The sequence below is a fragment of the Hippichthys cyanospilos genome, chromosome 3 (assembly GCF_059441005.1).
Source record: "Hippichthys cyanospilos isolate Australia breed blue-spotted pipefish chromosome 3, RoL_Hcya_1.0, whole genome shotgun sequence".
Lineage (NCBI taxonomy): Eukaryota > Metazoa > Chordata > Actinopteri > Syngnathiformes > Syngnathidae > Hippichthys > Hippichthys cyanospilos.
In genome coordinates, this window is record NC_142371.1 from 4,398,227 (window position 1) to 4,415,761 (window position 17,535).

The 17,535-nt window shown below is 35.7% G+C and overlaps 2 protein-coding genes across 4 annotated transcripts; both read left to right on the top strand.

Moving 5' to 3' along the window:
* The first annotated feature begins 921 nt into the window (after positions 1-921).
* LOC148425536 (FXYD domain-containing ion transport regulator 6-like) lies at positions 922-12,807 on the top strand. 3 transcript variants are annotated; one of them, XM_088409816.1, is made up of 10 exons: positions 922-1,023; positions 2,314-2,586; positions 5,441-5,497; positions 7,401-7,424; positions 7,533-7,559; positions 9,197-9,271; positions 11,317-11,353; positions 11,470-11,507; positions 11,662-11,688; positions 12,592-12,807. In XM_088409816.1, exons 3-9 carry the CDS (start codon positions 5,446-5,448, stop codon positions 11,664-11,666), a joined length of 258 nt encoding a protein of 85 aa, XP_088265942.1. In that variant the 5' UTR covers positions 922-1,023; positions 2,314-2,586; positions 5,441-5,445; the 3' UTR covers positions 11,667-11,688; positions 12,592-12,807. The 3 variants fall into 3 exon arrangements, with proteins under 3 accessions (XP_088265942.1, XP_088265941.1, XP_088265943.1); XM_088409815.1 differs by lacking the exon at positions 922-1,023 and having other exon boundaries at positions 2,156-2,586; XM_088409817.1 differs by lacking the exon at positions 922-1,023 and having other exon boundaries at positions 2,192-2,586; positions 7,536-7,559; positions 12,592-12,672.
* Positions 12,808-14,904: 2,097 nt separating this feature from the next.
* On the top strand, positions 14,905-17,467 carry LOC148425537 (FXYD domain-containing ion transport regulator 7-like). Its single transcript, XM_088409818.1, has 6 exons — positions 14,905-15,041; positions 15,569-15,604; positions 15,677-15,751; positions 16,775-16,811; positions 17,212-17,243; positions 17,318-17,467. Exons 1-6 carry the CDS (start codon positions 15,029-15,031, stop codon positions 17,335-17,337), a joined length of 213 nt encoding a protein of 70 aa, XP_088265944.1. The 5' UTR covers positions 14,905-15,028; the 3' UTR covers positions 17,338-17,467.
* The last annotated feature ends 68 nt before the right edge of the window (positions 17,468-17,535 follow it).

Here is a 17,535-nt window from a genome sequence, read left to right on the forward strand (position 1 = left end):
TTGACATATAACCCCTCGCAAACATATCTAAGGGCAATTTGGAGTGTCCAATTCACTGACATTCATGGCTGACTATGTTATAAACATATGAAAATGGCTCTGGCCATTGTACTGGAAACTGATATGTAAAAGCCACCATTATCATTTAATTCACTGCTTTATTCTGCTTTACCATGTTAAAAGGTTATGATGAAAGGATTACATGCATGCTGTGGGACACACGTTCCTTGAATGATACAGGTGAGTAGTTGAAATATTATTTCTATTTCAACATATGTTCTCATAGTTATGAGACAGTAAAGAAATACATAATACATAAAAAATGAATTTAATTTTGATTTCAACTATTTTATTTGAGATTTAATTTTGTCATCAGGGATTTTGAGACATTTGGAAATTGCATTGTATGGGGTACTCCAGACATATTTTGTGTACACTATTTACTTTTAATTGCACGTAAAACGTTTTTAAGCATTTAAAAACGTTTCAAGTGTTTTTTATTTGTTTTATTTTATTTATTTTGTCTCTGCACAGGTAAATTTGCTCAGAATATGCATGGTTTATATTTTGTATGTGACGTATTTGACATTTGATTGGTGGGTCGTAAAATTACTCCTCATATTTGCTTGCTCTATATTATCTGTACTGTCAAATCAATCAATGGACTGAATGAAAAGATTTAGATGTATTTATTTTCACTTTTGCTGCTATTGGATTATAATATCAAAATGCTATTTATTTAGCGCTTTTAATAATCCAATTTCCAGCTGTTCTTTAGTGACACATTCCTTTTTGACTCTAAATTAAACATCCCTTTCTTGACTAACATCTCCACCTAGCGGAGAAGGATGTGACATTGTCTTTTTCAGAAGCCTGAAACCGTTGTCGGTCCACACGTCTTGGTTGTTAAATGCGTGAGATAATTTACTGACTGATGTATTCAACGCATATGCTTTCTCCCACTTTCCTTAAAAATGTCAGCGTGTCTGTATCCTTTTTTTCTTCACGTGTATCATGAGTCAGGTTTGTGAATGTTTTACAGCAGTTTCTCGGTTGGATAAATGAGAAGTGAACTAATGTTCGGGAGAAATAAAAACAAAACATTACCAGAGGTTTAGAGAAATACGTTTAAATCTCATAATTGCACTGCATCACATGAAAGAGATTCTGTCTCGTGTAGCTAAATAAAATAACTATTATCTATGTAAAAGCATATGATGTGTTTATTAAATTGGGTGCACCTAATATTGAGTGGTATATGAATGGACAGCTGTAAAATAGAATGTTAAAAGTTAGTAGGATGAAAAGCCTGAGTGTTTCTTTGAAACTCTTCTATATAGATCAACTGAACGCCTCTTCAAAAAAAAAAAAAAATCCCCTGTGGGGTGAACGGCTTGTCAATCATGCCAGTCCAAAATCTCCTGCAGATGTTTCATTGGCTTAAGTGCTGCTGACTGTGAAGGCCATGGGAAATCATTCCCATCCTTTTCACACCCATCAAACCATTCAAAGGAAGGTTATTTCATTAGCCTCTACATCATTTAGGCTTCAATCAATAAAGCCTGACTCGACTGTATACTGAGTCATATTGTAAGGTTTGGCGGGCCAGCTCTATATTTGCTCCCCCCACAGGAATGTGTCAGTTTGGTGTGGAAGAGACCTTGAGAGCATGGCTGGACAGCAACAGACTGATAGACCGCACAACACACTTGTATTATCTGCTTTTATTTTGGCGAAACACTAACACAATCCCTAGGCACCACAGTGCAAGTCTAATTGGTGGTAGGTTTCCTGCGCACTCCAACTCAAGGACATTGAACATGTATCCGCCAGCCGCAACATGTATAACAGTATCAAACTTACAGCAATATCCTGCTGTTCAAAGGTAAAGAAATAAACAAATTTGGTGTGCTTTTATTTTCTATAAACCTGCTACAGCACTCCTAAATATGAGCAAAAGCCGCCACAGGCAGTAGGCTTATCTCATTATAGGTTAGTTGAAAACTTCACTCATAGGGATGTCAACTTGCTGAGCAAAGGTTGTTTCTCTGAGTGCCCTTGGAATACCATTCGCTCAGTTAGTGGGGCGGGGAGCAACTCAGAAACAACTTAAATGGTTGGCAGACCATAGAAAGACCCTTTGTGTAATCATACAGTACATGAGAGGAAAAACACGCCTCACTAAATAGATGAATGCATATTGCAATGCAATGCACCTTGTTGAAACAATGCCACCTTGACCGGTTCAAACCACAACTATATGGTTCTCTGGGTCCCTAATGAATTGTCCTGTGTTTGTACTTTCCATTCCAGACTGGGAGTAACTTCACACCATTCGCCCGCCCCTCCTCCATCTTCATTCCTCAGTGGACCAAACAAGACACGCAGTCAAACCCTAAAGGGTTCTCCACTTGTGTTCTCCAATTTTTCAGAAACTTAATGTAATCTATTTTTGCTTTTTTCATCACTAAAAATCGCATCGGATTCCAGCTCTTGTATCGGGGAGGTGACGCTGAAAGAAACGTTTTGAAAGTAAAGGAGCACACCTAAAGTTGGGTGGAGAGAAAATCTGCTGCTTAAAACGTGGTAAGTTCTCGTTTTTGAGTAGCCCAGATGCAATTGCGTGTTGACTGAGAAATGCTTGAAGTTCAGCATCTGCGCTTCCGAAACATTTGTGCGTCAACTCACTTTTGTTCCAACCCCCAACTTTCATCCAAATGCCCGTGGCAGCATGTGACTGTTTAATGACCTTAAGCGGCTTTACTTTTACGAATTAACAATACAAGCTCCATTTTCTTCTTTGCATTCGCAGTTTACAATTCATCTACTGTTTTAGAGGTTTAGTAAAGTTCATTACCACATTTATAGACGCTTGCGCTCGAGAGGAACCAACAAAAAAAACTCGGCAATGGGTATCGCGTTATTTTGCGAGAGCGTGAACTCATAACACGATTTAAAAATGTGAGCGATTCTGACGATTTAAAAAAAAAATGCCCCAAACCTCCATTATTAATCCAGTTTTAATATAACCCCAGGTAATTTATTTGTATGTGTGGCTCTCACAGTCATCCATTTTATCCCTCTCCATCGTTCACTTATTGAACCAGCGCCTGTTTGAATAACTCACCGAGTGCTTGTTTGATTAAACGTAATTGTCTGGCTTTTGTTGTTAAACCAACTTGCGCGGATGAAGTTTTCATTTCTCAGCACTCTGGGGTCGTGCTCACACCCCCACTGCAGTCATGCGTGTAATCTCGGCAGTGCTGAGGGAGGCTTGGACCAAGGAGAAGCGTCTTAAAGCCTTCTTTACATCAACTTTCATGTTTGCCTTGGACAATACTCGCGTGCATGCTCGGGTTTATGTTTTTGCGTCTGTTTGTTTCCTTTTCATCTTTTGGGCCTCTGGTTGCACATGCTTCCCGCTAAGGGTCTTTTTGGCCTTATGTCTTAAATTGTCTAGCATCTGCACACAGCTGGAGAAACATTTATAAATGATTGTACGAGCTATGGAGCTTTAAACAAAAGTGAGCTTTAAAACAATACTCTGCTAGGTAATGAGGTAGATGAAACAGCCCCTATGGATTCCTGTCAACAAAGAGAACAGTCAAACCCGCTCACTGAATAGCAAATGCAACTCAACACCGGGTAATCTTGGACTGTAAGAGATTTGAGGTGCCTGAAATAGACCCCTCACAGTCCCTGTCAGAAGGTGTTGACTGCCACGAATGGCTAGTAACACACGCCATTGCATCCACTCAAGTAACTTCTGAGATCAATGATACTTGCCAGAGTGGTTTTTGTGGCAAAATACTTTTTACGTTTGCTTGAGTATAAATGTTAAACAAAAGAAAGTCCCCTTTTAAGCCATGACAGTGAATTGCATTTTTTAACTTTTTTTGGTTATTATTATTATTATTATTATTGTATTCCTTCCTGATCATTTTCGTTTGTTATGTGGCATGTCTGCGGGCATCCTTCTGGGCACTGTTCACCAATCAAATGTAATAACTAGTGACGTTAGTCTCCATCTTACCCATAGAGCCAGGCAACCACATAACTGCATGCAGTCTTTGCTGGCTTGACTAATTTGACAAATTTCTGTAAAATGTTTTACAAAAACAATAATATCAAATTGATTTCCATGGTTGTAATCTTTTAAGATGTTTTTGAGTTGTTTCGTATTCACAACAAATTTATTTCCTAAATGAATATTTTTTAATAGGCTTTTATTTTGTGAGGGCTATCTAACCGAGGTTATGCATAGGAAACTGCACACACGATTTCAGGCCCGTTCGCTGGCCAGAATGGGACAGATCGCTGGACAGATCGCGAAGTATGGCGTACATGCTTCAAAAAGTGTTTCCGCATGTACAAATTACGCCAGCATACAACTTGACTCGTATGCAAGCTAGTCGAGAAGTAAAGGCTAATTGTCCTCTTTCTAGGTGGCGAGACAAACTACATACAGGCCTTGGACTAATGAAAATGGGTCCTGAACAAACTTTGCAAAACTTAACTGACAGACTTATAGACTTTTTCGAGGACGCAGGCTGGCCAGGCACACAGAGGGTGCGCTGCTAATGTGGAAACGTCACACCGAAGGACATAGAGGAACATTGTTTTTAATGAAAGAAATGTGCGTACCAAATACTCATGTGGGTAACCCACAAAAAAAAAAAATATGTGCACCCCTGGCTATTAGCTAAATTCCTATAGCTTGAAAGTGGCTTTGGATCTTCAACTTGCCAAGCTGCTCGTGTCAAGACGGCAAAGTAGTGCAGTCCTGTAAATTACTGCCATGTTTGTATTACAGTATAGAGTGTCTCACTCACCAGCTACAGCTTCAAGTCATGTAATTTTCTCATTAAGGTCTCACAAAAGGTGCAGTTCACAAATATACTTCTGGAAGTTTAAAGTATTCAACAAACACAAGATCGCAAATAAAATCATTTCATCATGATCAGTGTGCTCATCGTGTTTGCTTTCAACTTTGAGCATCATCTGTCCAAAACGCGATGCTTCATTTGTTTGATCGCAAAGTAAAAGCACGTGCATGGCAACTTTATTAAATGCCTGCAGTGGCCCCCCTTGGTGCTGCATAAATACGGTAAGGTATTTGCCTCCTTGTTAATAATGCATGCTGCGCACATCAATCCCCTCCTGGCACGTTGGCAGGATAAGCTTGGACTTTTTTTTTAATTAGCTTATTGTTGTGTGCTACACATCTAAAATTTGGCTTTGTATTCTATTTGGCTTTCAGCTGATTCACAACAGGTGTTTGAGACATGAATTGACCAACAACAACAAAAAAAACGGAGATCTGTAAAGGTTATAGTGCTTTATAGATTCATTATTCAAAGTTCTCTCGAAAGCTGAATTATTATTATATAGAATTAAGGGAATATCATTAACACTAGGTTTTTTTTCCCCTCCTCACCAGCTACAATGGATCTATTGCTGTCTGTGGCATGTGTCTCCTGGTTGACTTCTGCTCTGGGTGAGGATGTTATTTTGTTTGTTTTTTTTGTTTTTGTTTTTCCTGGGTGTCTTTTCAATGGCACTTCCACCTCCGGTTCTCTGGGGAATGTATGTTCAAGGTTGGTTGGTGGCTGGTGGTCACATGGCACTCTGGCCTATGGGTGCTCATTTACTTGCAAGACTTGCCTGTCATGTGCTTCTGGTTTGAAAAGCAAAATAATTTTTAAATAATTTGCATCATTTTGACATTCAAAATTTGATATTCACACACACACACACACACAGATATATGTGTGTGTGTATAAATATACATATATATATATATATATATATATATATATATATATATATATATATATATATATATATATATATATATATATATATATATATACGCATAATTTTTGACGGAGGATGCATACTTTCAAATCATTTGTTGTCATCAAAATTAATCATCACCCTTCTACTCTTTTATTCAACAAAACTTGACGTCTTACGAACATTTAAAAGAACGTTAATCGAGAAAAAAGAACACAGCTGTGTTAGAGAAATGCTGCTAATGCCCAGAGTTTCACGGCGTAAGCTAATGATGATCAAGTAGACGACAACTAGATCATTGTCTTTACCTTGCTTCCGGGAGTAACTTCAAGAAAAAAACAAAATATATATATATATATATATATATATATATATATATATATATATATATATATATATATATATATATATATATATATATATATATATATGTATATGTGTGTGTGTGTGCGTGTGTCTGTGTATGCAAGGTGTCCCAACTACTGCCCGCAGCTTTTTTTTAAACAACTACAATATGGAGAATGAGCAATTGTTTGATTGCTTGATCTGTTTTTACTGTTTAAAGTAAAAAATAAAAGTGGTCCTTATGTTTCTTTGGACACGCTTGCTTCAAAGTCATATTTATCCACGCTTTGTTTCAACAACCAAGTCTTTTGGCTGCTGCTAGATTTGTCTCTTTTTGCTTATATTTTTTTATGCTTGCTGCATGTCGTTAACTCAGCTTGATGCTACACAGATACTAGGATCATTTAGAAGTGTTTATGCTGTCAACTGCACTCAGAAGATTTTTTTATAAGAAATATAAGAGTTTCTGGGGATAATATGCAATTTTCACCCCCCAAAAAAAAAAATCTTCATTTAATACCAAAGATGCGAATTATGAGCCGCCTGCAGAGAAGTACAGTGTCCAACACAATTCTTTACGAAACACTAATTGGTTCCTATCTTAAAACAAAGGACAGAAAATTTCAACTGACCAAAACCAGAATACGTATGTTGCCACAAAGCCTTTTTTTAAAAAGTGCAGGGCATTGTTTTTAAATTCACATTATAACATTCCTGCCATATAAGCGTAAAAATAAGGTAAATTGCAGATAGCCCCCTCTTTATGATCAAGTTTTATTTCCGCAGCTGCAATGTAACCCAAATGTTTACATTAGTCAGACCTCGCCAAAGTCTATCATTAACCTACATTTACACCGCACTAAAGTCATAATTACAGTAAATATTTACATTAAAAAGTCATATAACCAATACATTTTTTTTAAGTAAATGAAAAATGCAAATATTGGTGGCGATAACTGAGGACTGTCTATAATAACAAAAATCAATTTAAAAATTATTTTGTTCAAAAGTAATCATGCATAAATCTTTCAACCAACATTTTGGAGATGGAGCGGATTAACAAACGGGTCCAACAAACTGATTATATCGGCAAGATAAATTGCAATGGTTGATTTTTTTTTTTAGCTTTAAATGCTGCATCTGAAAGGTAAACGCTTGCATTCAAGAACTATACAACTGGTAAAATCGATCATAATCACACAGTGCCAGTTTGATGTGCCGTTTATACTTTGTGCTTATTGATGTTTTTATCTCCACAGTTTCAGCTGCAGACAGCGAAAAAGGTGTGTTTCGTACGAGTTTGCACTCATGTACTTCCAAGGCAAAAGTCAAGTGCTACATACCAGTCAATGTGCAAATGTCAATTTGTTCCCGTTTCTGTTCTTTTCAAGCAGACTATGACAGCGCTTTTGAATACGGTAAGTGAGCATGTCTGTTGGAACTCTGAAATGAAACATCTGCAAGGTCAGATTATGCTATCTCACACTTTAATTTCCACAAATAATGTGGCTTTCATAAAATATAATTACAATTTGACCTTTGTCCACACAGTATCAGCGTTGAAAGTCACCTTCTTTCCTCCCATTTTTGAAATAAATGTCTAGTTCCTGTAATTATCTTGTTTAAATACAGACATTAAAGAATGAACTCCTCAGCCCATTTATTGCGAACCAAAGCAGCAGTTCCCAAGAAGTGTAAAAGTCATTCTCTTTTTACGGTGATTATGGTTTGGAGTCGAAGATCACATGTGATCAACCCTCATTCTTAGGTAGCCTTGGTTCTTCCCCTTTCTTTGCCTCTCTAACCTTTTTTCTTCATTTAAAAAAAAAAAAAGTTTTAAATAGGAATGTCACAAGTGATATTATTTTAAATCAATGATTCAATGGAATTTGATGCACCTCCCCCATCCCGCCATTTTTTTTTTGTGCATCTATTAAGGCAAGTCATCAGTTGATTTAAAACAAAAAAATCTACTCATTATTTATTATGGCACCATCCATGCATAAGTTTAAGTGAGGGCATGTAACAACTCGTTTATTTTCTTCTATACATACGAATTTTTATGCACCAATCAAATTTGCCCATGCTAAGGCATAACAACCGCCTTTAATATTTTCCCACTAGAAATGACCGTTTAATGGCAACAAACACATTTAATAATGTTATATGTACATTGGAGATTAAATTTTGTGATTAAAGTCGCGTACGGATGATGCTTCAACAAGAGTGGAGCTGCCTGTCAGCTGCTATGAAGTTCTTCTATGTTCTTCAGCTTTGTCGTCTTCTTCTACTTCTTCTCGATGAGCAGATTGGGCAAGTTTCCTGCTTGACTGCTCACTATTGGATAGAATTTTAACACCTAAAACCGAGCAACCATAGATCGTTTGTAGGGACACATATTCCCTGATTTCGCAGCCCTAGTGCTTTTTTGGAAGTTCTTTCCTTTATTTTTGTAAACCTCCAAGTCCAAAAAGTAGTAAATCATTAAGTGTTTTGAAGGACGCAAATAGTATCAGCCATTTGGCCACTAGGTGCTTCATCAAGGCAGGCAATAGAGCTGTATGTCAAGACAGTCTTTGCATATGACCCCGCCCCCTCCCATAACTACAGCTGTGACATACCTTTTTCACTTGCGCAAGTCAGCAAGAAAGGACCACGCAGACAAACATGGTTCCAAGCAGGCCTTCGAGGCGGGTATTTTTAGTCAACTTTTTTTTTTTTTTCAAAGTCGACTTACCCATCTTGGTCGACTTTTTTCCCCAGCCCTAATTTCAAAAACTACTGTAGTTGTGTAAATAAATGCCCAAGGCCATTATGAGAACATATAGCATATTTTAAAATGCATGTAACCTACTTTCCTTTGAGTAAAACTATTTCTGTCTGATGTAAGATGACAGCTGGATTTGGTGGTCCTGGATAAATGGAATTGAATTTAGGAATTTTTGCAACTGACAGCTTTGACTGGCATTTAATTTAATATGTGCCCATAATCTAGCGATCTGTATATCTACAATTTAAAATGGATTTTTTTTTTTTTTTAATTTTAACATTCCAGACTACGAATCTCTGAGGATCGGTGGCCTGGTTTTCGCTGTCGTGCTGTTCCTCCTGGGCATCGCCCTCATCGTCAGTGAGTATTTACAACACGCCTGTGCGCTCATATCATAAACGGGTGGGGGCACTGTCCCATATCAGCACTCACACTCAGTCTTGTAGTGGTTGGTTCTTATCACAAAGCCCCTTTTGCTCTAACTTCCTCCCACTTGGCAGCACATCCAAAATACTCACCAAAACAACCCAATAACTAAAACACAAGAATGAACACAGCCTGTTAACACTGTTTTCATTGCTTCTCTGCCACATACTGTACACTAAAAAAAAAGTTCATCCATCCATTCATTTTCTGTAGCCACTTCTTCTCACTGGGGTCACTGGCTTGCTGGTGCTTATCTCAGCTGTCTACGGGCATTAGTATTTCACAGAACTATTTTGAGGTCTAGACTGTGTGCTGCATTTACCCCCCAAATAATGTAACTGATGCCCCTTAAAAACTCTTGTAGAATTACATATATTAGATTTAAATATAAGTATGCCACCATGACATAAATATTATTCCTAACTTGTTTTATAGCATCACCCTTAAAATGGCTTAATGTGTATTTTATTTGTTATTGTATTGTACCTTAGCTAAATAAATATATATACCTGTAGCAAAGCCTTTCCATATATTGGGGCTAAACTCAGCTCCATCCCGGACGGACTACGTCTCTCAATTGAGATTGAGATTTGTCATCGTACTTCCTTGACACCAATGAGACTCTGCCTGTTTGCCAGAGCTTTGTTGCCATCTTGTGGCTTTTTAGGGCCTCACAGAAGAAGCACATAATTGCAAACTTTCATCAAAATTATTAATTCCAAAAAGTACCTTTCCATGCAAATATGTTATATGAATTGAGATATTTTGATACTGCTGAGAACCAGTTAACATGTACTGAATAATGTCACACTTTTGATTATTCGGGGTTTATGTGCTTGTAGAGGAAGGCGACGAGGTTTTCTCAGTTTTTCCAGATGAGGTCGGCATCGGTGAAATATCATAAAAAACATTCAGAAAACCGACAAATCATTAAGACAGTGCATAAAAACAGAACATAAAAAAAGCATTGCTCTGCAAGTTTACTGTGTGGCTCTTTAAAAAAAAGAGAGTGCTTAGAGACTTCCCGTCAGTAAAAGACACCGCTGGCGCCTCCCTGTGGATGAATAAAGCCGAATAAAGGATTAGTGCTATCTTTCAAAATGCTTTACCCTGACAACATATAGGTCACAAGTTTGCTTTGGGATTTTCCCCATCAAGCTTTCCATCTGGTGCGGCTACAAGAATGAAGTTTTGTTTTCACGTGTTATCCACTGACTAGAAGAGAATGCACATCATGGAGGATAATAAAATACAGTCTGTTATGAAGTCTGAACAAATAATGGACTCCCCAGTTACTTTTCAAAATAAGACCCTATTCCTATTATTGAATAGGATTTTCTGTTCTCTGGGATATTCTTCTGTCACGCTATCCAGATGGTGTTTGAGAAGAGAGCTGAGAGAGCTGTTCTTGGCAAAAGGGAAATATAAAGTGGGAATGTTAACATCCATCCATTCTCTTTTTTTCAGTCACTTATCCTCACAAGTTGATTAGTTGATACATATCCTTACAGAACAGAACGTTTACACACATATACATATATATATATATATATATATATATATATATATATATATATATATATATATATATATATATATATATATATATGTATATGTATATATATATATATAAATATGTATATGTATATATATAAATATGTATATGTATATATATATATATATATATGTATATATATATATATATATATATGTATATATATATATATATATATATATATATATATATATATATATGTATATATATATATATATATATATATATATATATATATATATATATATGTATATATGTATATATGTGTGTATATATATATATATATATATATATATATATATATATATATATATATATATATATATATATATATATATATATATATATATTAATATATATATGCCTGTGTCATTATATTTTTATGTTGGGTTTTTTTCTAATGTTTTCTCTTTCTCTTAAACAGGTCGAAAATGTGTGTGTAAAAAGAGTGACAAGTCGAGGTGAGTCAAGAAATTGATTTGGAAATTAAACATTTCCAGCTATTAATGCTGTATGCAAGCATGCTGTTCATTGTACCAATGTTTGACTAGTTTAACAAATAATTAATTGTACTCAGGTCAAGAAATCCTGATATGGAATCAGGTGTTCCAAGGGGTAAATATATTAATGTTTTGTTTTTTAATTTTAATTCCACAGTTCCATAGTTATTTGGTCAATTTGTCATTGTTAACAAAGTATTCTTTTAAATCCTACTGTTTGGGCATTTTGTCATTGTTAACAACGTAATCTTTTTTTTTTTTCTCAACAGCATAATATCATAGACACTGATCAGCTGGTAAGTATCTCGAAACCAGAGATGGAAAAACACTTGTGCTGTATTTTTTTTTTTTTGTAACTCACTGATGAGGTTTGTCATTGTTTAAATTTAAAAAAAAAACAAACAAACAAACATTTGCCTATAATACATGACTGTATATATAAACTATGAAACTGTTTCCAATACTTTGACAAAATATTTTTATTGGCTTAATTTATACTGATAATTCTGGTGTGGTTAACCAAATGTTTAATAAAATAAGTACAGAATTTTTCTATGTTTGTATAAAATTGGTTCATTTCCCATCAATCACTTCAAAATATTCTAATAAATACATGAAGAATAAGTGATATAGTTATTTTAGTTTTAAATGAATTATTTACCAATTTTAACATAGGTCATAATTGAATGAAATAATATCAAATGGCTAACTTCTTTATTTTACTATATTGTTTATAAAGAATTTTACCGAATACATAAGGTAATTAATACACATTAGTTAGTTTTTGCATTAACCAATTTTCTAAGAGTAATTTAAATAAAAATGTTGTACAAATTTTTATGAAGTGTATTGGTTTTTCATTTTTCTCATTTTTGATTTTATAGTTGTGATTGTACTGTTTTGTAAAATTAGCGATTATGTAATGAACTAAATACATAAAAACAAAGAATAGATATATTGTAGTTAGCCATTTACAGGAGGAAAATAGCCAAATTATTGCAATAAAACCCACAGGGTGATAATATAAAGCTTGGTGAGACAGATTATAAATGGAACGTTTATTTGGCCACAGTGCCATATTTTCCCCATCGGTGATCTTAACAAACTCACATAATGGAAGAAGCTGTATCGCGTATTTTTTATTATTATTATTTTTAAACATTAACGATCGTTTCTGCTTGCGCCTCCTTTCTTCGCAGTTACCAACTGTTACCACCAGATGTCAGCAGATCCTGTAATCAGCTGAAGACCATCTTTTAATATTAAAGAATTAAACCTTCCTCCTTTTTACTCTTTTTTTTTTTTTCCCCCTCCATCCTATTCCATTTGTCAGTTTCATGCAACAGTACAATCAAAATGTGTGTATTTCCGGACATTGATGTAATTGCATCTTAAAATATGGTTTTAAAAGTTTACTGTGTTCTATATTTCATGCACTCCATCATATTGTCTATGGTCTGGCCATGTGTTATGAGGTAGGAGGCAGCCAACTGCTGCACCCTTTTGCTGATGTTGCATTTGGCTCGGTCGCCACCAGTGAACGTGAATGATTCATGTGGTGCAAAGTGGCCGTCCACAGAGTGGTTATCTGCAAAATTGCATCTCATTTCATCCACCTCTGCGGCAATTGCTGCTAAACAGGGATTTCCTGCAAATTTGAGCATCTGTGTTAGTAAAAGCTGTGCATGCTTCCTTTATTAGATTACAGGAAGAGGTTGCACTGCACACAGCAGAACATCATCTAATACAACAGTTTTGTGAAAAATTTGAACTTGTACAATATGGTCCAAGTGCACACACTAACTGGACTCAATGGCTTATGTTGTAATATTAAACAACAGCCTCATGTAGAACCCCTTGAACTTTTATTTAATATCCAATTTAACATCCGTATACTGCTCTTCCTGTTCTCTTTATTACAGTAAGACAATTCAGTACACTAGTAGAATGACTTAAATTAACAAGTGAAACACGACATAACTAAACTTGTTAGCAAGTGCAGCACTAGTGACACAAATAGACATGTAACCAGAGGCCAGGACCTTACTGGTTGCAGTTGCACCGAAATGGCCACTCGTCATATTTATCAGTAATGTGTTGTCCTTCTACTTTGCAGAAGTAGTCTTGCAAGTGGGCACAAATGTCATACAGTAGTGAGGAAAAATAGCATTACTAATAGGACATAGTTATTCCATTCGGATTCATTCTGCTATGCTGAACTATAAGGACATAAAGCATAATAGTGTATCACTATCAAACAACTTTGGCATAGGCTGACTAAAAGGTTAACTTCGTATTGTTAGTAATTCCAAACTGCGCAAACATTCTAGATAATGTAATAACATGAATATGCTTGCAGCATCCCAACGTCATTATTTATTACATGCCTATTTATTTAAAATCAATGTACTCGTGCTGGACTATTGATAGTCGTAATACCAGTGTCAACCACAGGGTGGCAGGCATACATGGTTAATACTAGTATGTGTGTATATATATATACAGTATACAGTATTTAAAAAAGTGCATTAACATTCACTAGATTTCTGTCCTTTAAAACAACTGCTACATTTAAGTCTTACCAGTGTTCCAAAATGTGTACCACACATTATTTCTAATTTGTGATTTGAGTGTTATGCAGTGCAAACAAATTGTAAAACTATAATAATAAAATAAGTGAGTTAGTTGGAAAAAGTCGATTTTTTTTTAAATGCACAGAATAGGTTCTGAGCCATTTTCAGCAGCAAAAGTAAATATGTAAATAAATAAAGTCAATAAACATGTTCCAAGTACATTTGTAAATAAATAAAGTCAGTAAATATGTTCCAAGTACATTTGAAAACTTTCTCCTCCTAAACACTTTTTTTTTCCACTTAATGTTGACTGAAAAATGACCCACACACCCTCAAGGCCCAGGTCCAATCACAGGATCACATGTTTTCAAGGTTTGGTCATTTGATCACAAGCTGAGCCAATATTGATCATATATGGGTTGTGATGTCATTTACATTCAAGCCAGCAAGTGGGACGATGTGTTTGTAAATGCATTGATTGGACATCAAAAATAATGTAGTTATCAGAATATTTGTGCTTCTGAAAAAGTCAAATTAAGGTAGTTTGCACCATTTAGAATGGGAATTTGAATGGCAGAGCGCTTTTGGGTGATGATGATTGATGATTATGATTACCATTTTGTTTTTCTTTTGAGGGGTTGAGAACAGGATCTTTTCTAAATTCATTTGAAACTGAAAATATTTTAATATGCTCTTATGTACATATTTCTGATCCAAAAATAAACAAAAAAAGTAGTTTGTCATCTGGTTAGTGGTTAGAAAGTCAGGGGTACCATGTGTTCCCCGGTGGCTGCTATTGTGGCCGCTTCTATCGTTTATATTCCCCATTCCTGCCCCAGTAGTGTCTGACTGCAGGACGCAATCTGCAATCAGACACCTCTCCCTCCATCCCTGCCGGAGTGCGTTGCACCAGCCAGACAAGTGCAGTTCTAACTACCGCCACCAGGGGGATTCCTACTTGAAGGCGGGCTATGTTTCTCACTGCTCATTGCGTTTCCACCCATCTGCAGTCTACAAAGCAATTCAAACCGAGGAACTCTATAAGCATCTGTGCGCTGAAACCATGGCCACCACAGGTTAGTTCATTTCTTATCATCACAACATTGTCAAAAAGTTGGTTCAAAAACCGCTGTTTGTAGTTGTTTTTATTTTTTTCTCAAAATGTTCAAGCTTGTATTATCTTGAGGGCATGAAGACAATTTATCCCCACATGCATTTTTAATCATGATGCTGCATTGTTGATACTCACCAGTATTCCTTCTGTTTGTGCCATTGGCAAATGTTATTGCTGCATTTGCCCTGAAAGAAATTGCTTTACTAAAACCGACATAAATATTAAACATTTATATGCATAGGATAGGATGCTTCTTTACCTGAAATGTCAATGATCAATCAGAAAAATAGATGAAAGGAAATACAGTAGCTAGTCGGGAGTGTTGGCACTGGATTCTGCTGCTCCACCTTCCCTTGCTGTGCATCTTTTATGCTGAGAAAAGCATTGAGTGGAAGAAAAAAAACACTCCAGAGATTTGTTGAGGCAATGCTGCAGTTCTACAGGAGCACTGCACACACCCATAATGCTCTTTTTTTTTTCTTTATATAGAAGCAATGATTCCAGAGCATAATGACTTTGAATATGGTAAGTGACATGGCCAACTTTAGTATATGTATTATATCAGCTTTCAGTTTATTAGGTGTTGTCTCCTAATAGATGAAGAGACGTTGAGGACCACAGGGCTTGTCCTTGCCATTGTCATGTTTGTGGCTGGCATTTTGATAGCCTTAAGTACGTTTTTACCTCTTTTATACCTTCATTGTAGTACACTCACTGAACTCTTCAATAGGTACATGTGCACGGTCTATTGAGATGACTTTACAAAGATAATGTTCAGTTTTGATTGATATTGCAACAAAATACGCAAAAAATTAAAAAAGCTATATATAAGATATGTATGTTCAATACATAATGTGATTAAATTCATTTATTACTTTTTTAATGTAAATTAAAATTACAATAGCCTACAAATACATAAGATGAAAATAACTTTGGTTTAGTATAAAAAATAGCTTGTGTTAATTAGATCTTTTTTTTTTCGGTTTTATTTTTTGTTTTAACGTTTAGGGTTGCCGTTTGGGGTCTCTCAACGTGCAATTTTTCAAACATGTTCATCCAGACTAAAATGTATGTTTAATAATATGATACTGGTTAGAGCCACCTAGAAAGCTAAAGGGAAAATTTCCATTAGAAACCTTAGGCCATTGACTGCCAACCGCTTTGCCATATTAGCATGTGATAGCAGGTGTGTCGCTGGGAAATTCCAATTTCACTTATAAATTACGATTTTGTTACTACAAACTGTATATGTTTTTCTATGCCAGCATTAAATAATGATAGGCAGAACAAAAAAAATGCTGTTCCACTACATGCCAGAATAAAAAAATAATTTGTGTAAGCAAATAGCTCAATCATAAAACAAAAAATTCAGTTGTCTTCAATTAATCTGTGAGTAGACTGAGATCACTATGACAAAATGTATCTTTTTTTTTTTTACATTTTGTATCTCGTAGAATAAAGACAACGATACATTAACATATAACACCTTATTAATAGCACTTTTTTCTCAGATACATTATTGGTACTTCCACCCTACAGTACATTCCATCATATATTTATGATTATCTTTGCAAAGGCTGAATTTTCAGGATCACTTTTTTGTCGGTTCTCATTAGATCGTGCATGTGTATGAAGAAGTAAACAGTGAGTGAACACACTGACGCATTAGTAACTAATGTATCATTCCTCAAACAGGTAACAAATGCACTAAATGTGTAAAATCCTCATCCAAGTAAGAAGTGTTTAGTGGATGCTGCGCCTGTGCATGTTGTATGAATTCGAATTTTTGAAGAAGTGGACCAACCAAAGGATACTAACCTGCATCATTCCTCAGTTAAACACACACTGCCCAAGACATGACCGAGTTCCGGAATAATGTCGCTTTCTCGTCATGTGTTGGTATAGTGTGACATCTAAACCTATCGCATGTTGCCTGTTTGAAAATTGAAAATTACAATTTAAAATCTGTTTTTTAAAATGTTGCTGGACAAATCTCCGAAAACTTGTAGCCCTTGTCACAGTCTGAACCCTTGATAATGGATGTGCCTGATTCAATGTTTCCTCTGCATGTTTGAGAACCCCAAAGTCATATGCACTCATGTTTTTTATTTTCTTTCTTTTTGTACCCGCAGGTCATCGGATACTCAAATACCAAAGACAGATGGTGAGTTCACTTTAGTTTGGGTTAAAATACGACTTCAATAACGTTCCACTTGTCTCTTCTTGCCGCCATTGCAGTTCCTCCTCCGGCTGTATAGCAAGTACACTGTTATGTTGAAGCAACGAGAGGCCGGCCTCATGAGAACACGAGCACTGCGTAAAAGTGTTTTATGGTTGTTGGACCTCAATTGGATGATCAATAAAGAATGTACTCAAATGTTTGTCATACTCATGGCAGCTTCTTTTGGATCCGTTTTATTAATACAAAGAGCAGGTTCATCTTTCATTTAAAACAC

Coding starts and splice junctions, on each gene's coding strand:
- LOC148425536 (XM_088409816.1), top strand. CDS start 5,446: ATGGATCTATTGCTGTCTGTGGCATGTGTCTCCTGGTTGACTTCTGCT. Junction 5,498..7,400: donor CTGGTTGACTTCTGCTCTGG/GTGAGGATGTTA, acceptor TTATCTCCACAG/TTTCAGCTGCAGACAGCGAA. Junction 11,354..11,469: donor AAAAAGAGTGACAAGTCGAG/GTGAGTCAAGAA, acceptor AATTGTACTCAG/GTCAAGAAATCCTGATATGG.
- LOC148425537 (XM_088409818.1), top strand. Junction 15,605..15,676: donor GCATAATGACTTTGAATATG/GTAAGTGACATG, acceptor GTCTCCTAATAG/ATGAAGAGACGTTGAGGACC. Junction 15,752..16,774: donor TGGCATTTTGATAGCCTTAA/GTACGTTTTTAC, acceptor TTCCTCAAACAG/GTAACAAATGCACTAAATGT.